Consider the following 10,488-nt stretch of genomic DNA (forward strand, 5'->3'; position numbering starts at 1 on the left):
TTAAAACTATAGGTTAAAAATAATGTGCATAAGATGTACATTAAAACTATAGCTTATACGAGAGTAATGTTTTAGAATATGATTCTAATTTTATAATAAACAATTAAGTGTTAATTATTTATGTATATATATATTTATTGATTATTAATTGGATTAATAATTAATTATATTAATTAATTTGATTAATTAATTTTATATATATATATATTAATTATTATATATATATTATGATATATATATTATAATTGTTATTATATATTATAAATATATATATATATATATTAATATTAATATTATTATTATTATTAATATTAACTCCCCTGCAAAATTGCAGGGGAGTGGGGGGTTGCTGTACCCCACGTCAGTGTTCTTCTTCAATGGTTGAAGAAAACAGAACAGAATAGTGTGTGAAAAAAAAACCCTAGATCTCTCTCAAGAAGCTCTATCTCTCCCTCTCATTCCAAAGGATTGCTCCCACCAGCACGATCCCGAGACCCAAGAGGATAGCGAGGAAGACACAGTGGTGGTGTTCGAGGGAAACTCGTTGAAAAAACGTTCTTCAAATGTAAAGTTTCCTCTGTATTTTCCTACTTTGTAATTCGATTTTGTATCCCGAAATTCAGCAACGAAAATCCGTTTCCGCTCCGGGAATAACATCCCTTCAAGGGACTAAGACTAACATTTTGAATTTGTTATTGTTACATAGGAGACAGCTTGGATCAAGTGCTAACAGTGTTAGGTGTGTTGTAAGTAGTTTGGGGGTGTGTACGTGTTTATATGTACTATGAACTTTTTTTTTCAAGATCAAAGAAATACTGTATTAATAAGAAATAAGACCACTAAGGATTACATCAGAGCGCACCACATTCAAAATCCACGAAGGAAAATAGTGATCCCAAAGGATAGATAAACGATCAGAAATGACACACTTGGCCAATAAAACAGCTTGCCTGTTTACAGAACGAGGAATAGAAAGAAATTTTAGCCCATGAAAACGCCTTCTCCAAAATCACAACATCCTCAACTCATATTCAATGCTATTGGAGGAGACTGCTCAATTAATGGAGAAATATTGTCTTTTATGGCACCACTATCCATGATTGGAAAGGAAAGAACTTCGCAATTGCCTTATTCTCCACTATGCAGACGTAAGGAAAAACCATAAAGGCTACATTAGACAAATTCTCGAAATCAAGCTGGTCACAAATCTCAATATAATTAAGACTGACAGTTTTTGCAGATTCCAAAATTGTGTTCGAGCCGATCTCTGCTACACCCCAGTCGTCGCCCACCTTCTCCACCTTCTGCTCCATCATACTTGCCCCTGGACCATGGAAGTCTTCTGAACAAGGATTCAAAGAAGATGAAGAGTCATCCCAAGAGATCGTAGGCAGGTGCCCTCTCCAGCTTGGTGTATGAAAACTCTTCGAAACATTCTGATAACGAAGCCACAGACTATACGTAACATTGTTTCTTTTGATTTTATCAGCCACATCAGCACTACCAGAATCCGAAGGGGAGATTGCCGAAACACATCCACCATCCGCCACCATAGAAATCAACGAGGAAGAAGGATCCTCCTTAAAAATCTCCTCCAAAACAACAAGGGAGGTCCCATAATATCTAGAACCATGAAACTTACTTCTTGAAAAAAACCATGGTAGAATCGGAACAAAACAGAGAGGAATGCCCTTTGAAAAAACTCAATTGGAAGACTTGAGAGAAAACACACACCCTTCACAGAGAGGAGAAGGAGAGTAGAGGATCAGACTATTGGCCACCCCTCCCCACCGATTCACTTTGGTCTAGCAAACAAAGAAAGAATTTTTTCTTAAGATATATATTTTGAAGTTGCCACAGCTAAAATGAATCTATGGACTATGAACTTGATATGTTACTATATTTTTATTTTGGGTGCCAAACCGAGCATAGCTCAAAGGTCATGAGTTCGAACCCCCACCCCTGCATGTTGTACTAAATTTTTTTATTTTTTTATTTTGGATATATGATTCTCTTTCTTCTTTTATGTATGTATGATACAAATTAGCTTGATTATGGATGTGCAAGCATGTTGGGTGTCATGAAGTTGGTGTTGGTCAGCATTTTGTGTAAAGGATGGCGTACAGGGCCAGGTACCGGTACACCAACACAGACGGAAGAGTGCGTAGTGCAATCACATGGGCCTCCATAACCGCCGAATTGCTTTCCCCTTCCATAGTATCTTACAGAAAACAGAATACAAGGGCGTAGCCGGAGGGAGCAGTTTCATTTTCGGCATCCGGTGCAGTTCCATTTTTCCATTCTTTCAACTCCTCCCTCGTCAATAAAGTTATGGATGATTGCCCCACTCACCATCAGCTGCAGCTGCAGGCGCAGGCGCAGGTCCCCTTTTTCTTCCTTTCTCATCACATCTCACTTTTGTTTCAATTTCTTTCCCAAGATCTCTTTAATCGCATGGATCACCATAGCAGGATTCTAAGGAGTTGGAGTTCGATCTCGGATCCGACGAGCCTGAGGCCGCCCCTCTCCCCCTCGCCGTTACTTCCAGGGTACTCTTGATTTCTTTCACAATATTCGCATGGAATACCAATCACTCTCTTCCATCACCCATTGTCTCACAATGCAGGTTCTGCACATGTTCGGAGACATCGCAGCAGGCCCCGCTTATAGCTTTTCGAAATGGCTAGAACTCGTCCGTAAACGTAACGGCAAACATCGCCCTTCTGCCTTCCACAACCGCCCTCATCCACCCTTCAACATGCCTTATGGGTTTGCCCCCTTCTTTCTTATTCATGTTCTTCTAGGAAATTGCATTTCCCTTCCTTCATTTACTCCTCTGTGTCCTCTCATATTCATACAAATCCTCGTTGCCTACCCTTCAGTGTAGAAGAACTTGTCACTGAGTCCAGAAGTCTTCCTGCTACTGAGCAATCAACTGAAACCAATTTGTGGGATAGGCTCGCTAAAGCTTCAATGATGGACATTGAATCGAGCTCTTTTTCGTGGGATAGGCTCCTGTCTCTTCACCGCACTGAACACAGTAGCAGCACTGAACATTCAGAAGACGAGATGAATAAACCCCTTGAGGTGTGTAATGACATGATCCGTATGTCTGTCTGTCCCTGATATATTTCATGCCTCAAAATCTGATAGAAGCTTTTGCTTATTTCATTCGTGAAATATTTGTTTCTTATGAAAAAATGATCATCCTGCCTAACAAATTATCTGCATATAGGTCACTGTAAATTCTGGTGGAGTCGTTTTCTTTGCGCTCTTCAGTCAGCTTGGTTATGACGATAACTTTCCAAAGGAAGCAGCTGCTGTTATAAAGATATCATCTTCAAGAATGGCTACACAATCTGAACGTCTGGGCTACGAATTTGCCAAGTGGCTTGGAGTTCAAACTCCACAGGTTCCTCTGTTTGTGATTTTCTATATTTGGCCATACTATTCTGTTCTATATTTTTCTGTCATATATTCTTTATCAAATCGTCTATCCTTCTTGGGAACTGCAGGCTAGAGTTATTCATAATTCTAGCATGGAATGGCTCCAAATAAAAGAAGCTGCAGAGAAGGCACGAGATGTTGCCTGTTTAGAGGGTGACGAGGTTGGTGAAATGACATGTTCTGAACTATTGGAAGCACTCGAATTAAGCAGATGCCTTTTTCTAATGAGGTACAATTTTTAACTGATCTTTTCATGGATATTGTCCGTGTCTGTCTGTACATTTACCATTTTAAGATTTAGTATTTTAGTTGTTGGGAATTTCGTGACAAGTGAATTCACTATATGTCTCATCATTCCATTATGAATAGTGGTGATTTTGGTTAGCTGGCCTAATTTAACATGCCTGCGGATATGGGTTCCTCTTATTTGGATATCTTACGAAGCTAATCTTGTTTTTAAAAAATCGTGGAGGCTCACAAGTTACTTTTCTAAGTACTAGGACATTAGGGAGTGATATGAAATGTCTGATATATGAACTTCTTTAGCCCTCAAAACAAGATTACTTCCCTGTGAAGACAAGGTGGATATGGGTTCCACCTTTTATTCATTACTTCCCTGTGAAGATAAATGATCTCAAGTACAAACTTCTTTAGCCCTCAAAATTTGTTGGGTGTGATTAGAACCTAACTAGTTGTGTAAAAGTGTGATGAATATTAGGGAGTGATATGAAATGTCTGATATACGAAGTTTCATCGTCCTTGTTGTTTACTTTTTCCTTTCCTATATGGAAGTATTCCCTTTATAATTAATTCAACTTAGTTTTTCTTATTAAAGAAAAGAGAGCAGGAGAGTCAAACTATGTTGGTTAGTCAGCTTGGTTAACGGGGTATATATAAAATCTCCAAGGTTTTTTAAAATGTAGATTGAAGAAAGTCCTCACCTCACTCTGATGGTCTCTTTTGACCAAATGGCTTCTATTCGGTGAATAAAGATCATTGGTTCAATTTTCATTGCAAATCATGCTATAAAGGAAAGGCATAAACTTTAAAAGTAGAGGTGGATTTTTAAGCTAAAGGGATTTGATATCAGATGGTTGAACTAGATCAAAAGTTATATTTCAGACACGAGGTTTTCTATATATGTATGCATGTGTGTGTATATATAATGGAAAATCTGGAGGTAGAATCTTGGTGCCGTTCCTTGTGTGGATAAGACCTATGTCATATCATAGAGTATATAACTTTGATCATAGAGATCGATTTCTAGTTGCATAGCTTCATAATAATTATGTAGAGCTACCGCATAATTTCCTTCGGATTGAGCTGGCATCCATTACGGTCATTCATTATTACATTCCAAGAATCTCCATTCCAGAACCGTACATGAGATTTTCATCTCATACAGCTCTCCCTTTATGTGATGCGCATAATGAAATTAGAATAATACATGAAATCCTAGAAACTTGAAGCAGGAGACTTGTTTCTCCCTTTCTTATTGTCTTTGGACATGTATGTAGTAAATTACTTGGTCACGGTGTCCAAAGTGGTCTCTTGGAGGCCTTAGAGTTGGGATGACAAAAGTTCTTTCCTACCTACAATTTGTAGATGCCACCAGAAGGAGATATAAAAATATGTACTTTTATAAAGGAGGGCATTTGACTTTATCCTTGGCTGTTTTGAAAGCTCACCTAACTTCTTCTGGCCAAATTTTAGAATTTTTCCTACTTTCTTCTTGTCAATTTTTCAAATGCCAAGGAAAGCCGTTGTAAAATTAGAAAGAAAGATGAGGGAGTTTCTTTAGGGTGGGAGACTAGAGTAAGTAGGTATACTAAGCCATTTATGTTCAATGGGGAGGCTAAGGTCTTTCTAACTTGGGAAATTGAAATCCAGCTCTATAGGCAAAAATAGGTTTGAAGGTTCAAGGAACCTAATGATTTGTGGCATAAAAGTATTAACTGCATCTATGGAAAATAAACTTTACTGTGGTTTACAATACTAAGAAAATGGGGCTATGGTTGCAGTCTGTAACATTTCCTCAACAAGGCCTGTTTTTGAGGAATGTTCTTATTTAAGGTTGGAAATAGGGATAAAACTTTGTTTGGAAGAACAAATATATAATCAACCACTGAGGAGAATTCCCTAATTTTGTAGAACCACAAGATATTTTTGTTAAAAAAGTATGGGATGAAGGAACTCGATCTTGGAGAGGGTTCAAGGATGATAATATCTGAAGGATGAGGAAATGAGGGAGTTAACATCTGAATAAATTGTCCAACAAGGGAATGATAGAAGGGATATGGGAGCTGTCTCTATTTCTTTTCGGTGGTCTCTTTTCTCTCGGTCAATATAAAGTCTAGGCTGACCAAAAACATTGCAGTATTAATTTATAATAGTAGAGGGCATAAAAATATCAAATTGTTTTGCTGCATAGTGTGCAATGAAGTTCTAAATACAGTAGAAAGAGTACAGAAGAAATGCAAAAGCTTAGTCCTCACACCATATAGAGGCAGAAGAAACCAAATGGCACTTGCTGTTTTGGTGTCCCTATAGTATTAACTTTTGGTTTTGTCTCTTCCGCAGCTTTAATATCTCTTGGTTTGGGATAACTCGGCCAAAGACAATATGATGCACGCTAGGTGGTCTCAATTTGAAAGGAAAAGCCAAGCCTATGGTTAAATGCAGTCAGAGCACTTTCGTTGGCTTTATGGTTATAAAGGAATATTCAAATTTACATTGAAAAGGTTAGAAGGTCTTTGGTTTAGCTGAGCTCCACGTCTAATATGCTTCTTGGTGTTCCTTGTCTAATACTTTCTGTAATTATTCTCCCATTATAATTAATTCCATTTGGATTTCTTTTCTCTTGAACCCGAAGGGAGAAAATAGACTCTGGTGCAAATATACAAGGATCCAATATTTAGGATGACTCTGAAATATTCTAGTAAAAAAAGGACAACTCCTATGTAGGGTCTAATATTTGTACTGTCAACTTTTTTTTGGTGTAAATATCAAGCAACCACTCCTATCCAAAAAAAAAAAATTTAGAAACCACTAAAATTATGCTTTGCATTTTACATGTATAGAATTTTGTGGAGGAAGCATGATGTTTAGTGATATGTAGCATTGAAGTTGCTTTTCAATGAGAAATTATATATTTCTTTTTCACAAAGAGGGTGCTCCTATTTCTTGCAGCTATGTCCACGGGTCTTCTTTATTAGAAAGTTCAAGTGCATTTGAATCACGGGAAGTAGCCGAGAAATTAGCAGCTGCTATTGGAAGGATCTTGTTATTGGACCTTGTCATCAGAAATGAAGATAGGCTACCTTGCCGTCTTCTTCGTTGGCGTGGAAATTCTGCAAATTTGCTCTTTGCCGATAGAGTAACATGTGCAAGTATGAATGCATTTGAGGAAGCCTTTGATTCTGCTATTAAGCGATATAGACCAAAGGTTGTTACTATGCTTCAGAAGGAAAGAAGGGCAACTTCAGTGGACAGTAGACTGAGTTCTAATTCAAGTCTGCTATTAGAGGCCTCTGAACTTTGTGACATTATTGAATCCCCAAAATCTAGTAACCTAAGTGTAAAAAGTCAAATATCGGACGATATGATGACTTGTGATTTTAGCATTGTGGCTATTGACTCCGGTGTACCTCGTCGACCCCCAGCTGGAAAACGTGCTAATGACCAGTCAATTTACCCCAAGTTAGTTGAGTTGCTACTTAACAGTTCTGAGTTCTCCTCTAATTTATTACATGACATTACAGGAGGGAAATTAGGGTTCCCTTCATTAGCCGATGCCAACTCAACCACTGGTATACAGTTCACGGATATGACTTCCATTGTCCATGAATTTCGTTACGGGTTCCGTGCTGCTCTTAGGGATCTGCAAGGATTTCACATATTTTTGCTTACACTTCACCAAAAGTTGGACAACTCACTACGAGCATTCATGAATATCATAAATAAATTTCCCTTGGGGGAATCTGATAAAGAAGATTCAGGGGTTCCTGAGTCCCATTCGCAAGTTTCTGCCACTTGTCATTGTCTATCTCCACGTGGTAAGGAACGAGCCTCTAATGACAGTAGTGTGGATTTTACAGATTCAGCTCCAAGATCATCGTCATTAGGAAATAAAGAAAGCTCAGACTCAACTTCTCCCTTGTCACGAGATAGCTCACAAGGAAAGTTATACAGGGGAAGTGCAGAGCCCATTCGTAGCCTTCGTTTGACTGCAAAGCTTCGAGACTTCCATAAATTTGCCAAGGTAAGTTTACAAGGAAATTGAACGTTCTCTCTCTATCTATTATTGGAAGAACTTTGACATGCCATGTATCTATCATCAGCATAGAAAAGCAAACTTCGTCAGATGTTTGCTCTCATGTAAGATATATGAAACCGTTCTACTGGAACTTCTTTTTTTTTTGATAATTTTTTTTTAATGTTTTGGACTAGTGAATGGTACTCATATCTCGCATGTACGGTTTCGAGTTTCTCTAGCTCTTTTACTCCACCTTGTGACTCCTGTGGAATTTAAAAGTCATGTCAGGTTCATTTCAGAGGTTGACTGTTTTCTTCTTGAATGTATGCATTTAGTTATCATGACACAAATAGGTCACTAAATTACTAGAGGACTCTGTTGATTATGTGGGCACTCAATGATCATCACCTACATGAATCTGATCTCTTCCGTTTTCTGCCCAGGTTGATGCTGAATCAAACAAAGAATTGGATATGTGGAATGAAGTGCTAAAGAATGAAGCGGTTAAACTCTGCCAAGAGAACAAATTTAATACTGGGTTTTTTGAGGGCAGCGATAGTCATGGAGTTGTCGATGCTTATGAATTGAAGGTAAAATATCCAGTTTCAATTTTGCTCTGGTACCTAATATCCATAGAGCTAAATATCTTCATCCCCTACTTAATATATATTCCAGGTGAGACTTGAGCACATTCTTGAAAGGATTGCACTAATATCTGAGGCTGCAAATACAGAAAGGCCTTCTTCAGTTACAGCTGCCTTGTTTATAGGGGGTGCCTTGGCTGCAAGATCTGTTTACACTCTTCAGCATCTAGGAGTCACTCATATCTTATGTCTTTGCTCAAATGAAATTGGACAGTCAGATTCTCAGTTTCCTGATTTATTTGAATACAAAAATTTTTCCGTAAGTGCCTGTTTCCTGCCATATCTATTCCCATCTCTGTTCTCTTTTTCTCCTCCCTTTCTTTTCCAGTTGGAGAATGTTTCTGTTCTGGTTGGTCTAAATTAGGTAAGGGTAAAAAGAGAAATAGAAAAATGAATATTTTCAGTTCTTTATATTATCGCCATTACATTCTAAAAGTTCCTCTCAATTTGTCATTTTAATAGGGAGAATATATTAGCTGCCTATCTACTTGTTCGGCATGTCCCTTTAGGGTGATTTTCTTCACTCACATCTTATAAAAACAATACTGCATGTATTGTGAGTTTCGTGGGAATCTATCTAGCCTGTTGAGTATTATCTGTGCCTTCATCACTTCCTCTGTATTTCTTTTTCTGGTGGAGAATGTTTCTAGCTAGTTTTACAGCAGCGGAGGGAAACAAAAAGAAAAATCGATGTCCTGGTTCTTCTGTCTCGAGCCATTACTTCTCTTTATTTGTCATTCTTGGGAGATATATTAGTAGTCTGTCTACTTGTTTGGTGTGCCCCTACCTTTTGGCTTGCCTTTGTCTTGTTGTAGTCCATGTTATTAATTACCATTCGGTTTTTATAAAGCACATAATATAAAATTATAAATGGATAAGAATAGAAATTGTTGTAATTGCATGTATGTTTGATGGTTGTAATAAAGTGGCTCTGTCAATATACTTTGAACTTTAAAGATCGAATGTAAGTTTCTTTTTCATTCTTGAGAGAACATTTTTCTGACAAGGCTATGTCGCCGACTCAAATAGATAAGTGATAATGAAGACTCAAACATCAGCAGTATCTTTGAAGAAGCTTGTGATTTTATTGATGACATTGAAAGTAAGAGTGGAAAGGTTCTGGTTCATTGCTTTGAAGGGAGAAGCAGAAGTGCCACATTAGTTCTTGCTTACCTGATGCTCAGAAAGTAAGTTAAAACAACAATTTCCATCATTAAACCGGTCAAACGTTGTTTATGACTGGGCTGCATCTAAAGGCATATTGTTCCATGGTGCAGGAATTATACACTGTTAAAGGCATGGAGTGCTCTGAAACGAGTTCACCGTCGAGCTCAGCCTAATGATGGGTTTGCTAAAATATTACTAGAATTAGATCGACGAATACATGGAAAAGTTTCGATGGAGTGGCAATCACGGAAACCAACGATGAAAGTTTGCCCAATTTGTGGGAAAAATGCAGGTCTGAGTAGTAGCTCATTGAAGCTTCATCTGCAAAAATCACACAAGAAACTATCATCTGGGAGTGTAGACAGTGCAATGACAATGGAAATACAGAAAGCATTAACAGCTCTGAGAATTAGTCGTGGGGGAAGCGTAAGCCCCACCCAGAGGCAATCTCTTCTCATCTTGGATGAATAGGGGCTGATTCATCACTTCTTTTCGATTCTATTGCATGACTTCTTGTCACTAGAAAAAGTGATAGAAATATCTGATATTTTTGTACGGATTTCACATCTATTTATTGAAATAGTTCTCTAAAGAAAGGTTTTCTCTGGTTTTTGGTATTGATTTTTGTAAATTTGGGAGAACTTCTCTATTTTATATATTTAACTTAGGTCTTCTTATATAGGAGAAAGACGCACTACAATGTAAGGAAATAAATAAATCTCATACATGCTAAATATCGACAACTAATATTTACACACAAATATCGAAATATCCAACACCTCCCTTGAGTTGGTTTAAAGATGTATCCAGTTTGTCGATTAGTTTGTCAAATTGTTTCTTTGGGAGTCCCTTAATTAGTACATTAGCAATTTGCTCTGCTGTAAAAAAGTAAAGAATACATATTGCACTTGCATCAATCTTCTCTTTAATAAAATGTTTATGAACCTCAATATGTTTGGTTCTGTCCGTAGAACA

General features: G+C 37.6%; 1 protein-coding gene across 2 annotated transcripts; it reads left to right on the top strand.

Moving 5' to 3' along the window:
• Positions 1-2,068: 2,068 nt before the first annotated feature.
• Positions 2,069-10,130, top strand: LOC111025440 (dual specificity protein phosphatase family protein). Of its 2 annotated transcripts, XM_022303305.2 has the most exons (11): positions 2,073-2,382; positions 2,472-2,549; positions 2,627-2,769; positions 2,883-3,087; positions 3,236-3,412; positions 3,516-3,676; positions 6,637-7,708; positions 8,146-8,292; positions 8,378-8,605; positions 9,376-9,533; positions 9,624-10,130. In XM_022303305.2, the coding sequence occupies exons 1-11, from the start codon at positions 2,332-2,334 to the stop codon at positions 9,982-9,984; spliced, it is 2,781 nt and encodes a 926-aa protein (XP_022158997.1). In that variant the 5' UTR covers positions 2,073-2,331; the 3' UTR covers positions 9,985-10,130. The 2 variants fall into 2 exon arrangements, with proteins under 2 accessions (XP_087982852.1, XP_022158997.1); XM_088126726.1 differs by lacking the exon at positions 9,624-10,130 and having other exon boundaries at positions 2,069-2,382; positions 9,354-9,519.
• Positions 10,131-10,488: the final 358 nt, after the last annotated feature.

This window comes from Momordica charantia (genome assembly GCF_013281855.1).
Source record: "Momordica charantia cultivar OHB3-1 chromosome 1 unlocalized genomic scaffold, Mcharantia_2.0 BLBB01000001.1, whole genome shotgun sequence".
Classification (NCBI taxonomy): domain Eukaryota; kingdom Viridiplantae; phylum Streptophyta; class Magnoliopsida; order Cucurbitales; family Cucurbitaceae; genus Momordica; species Momordica charantia.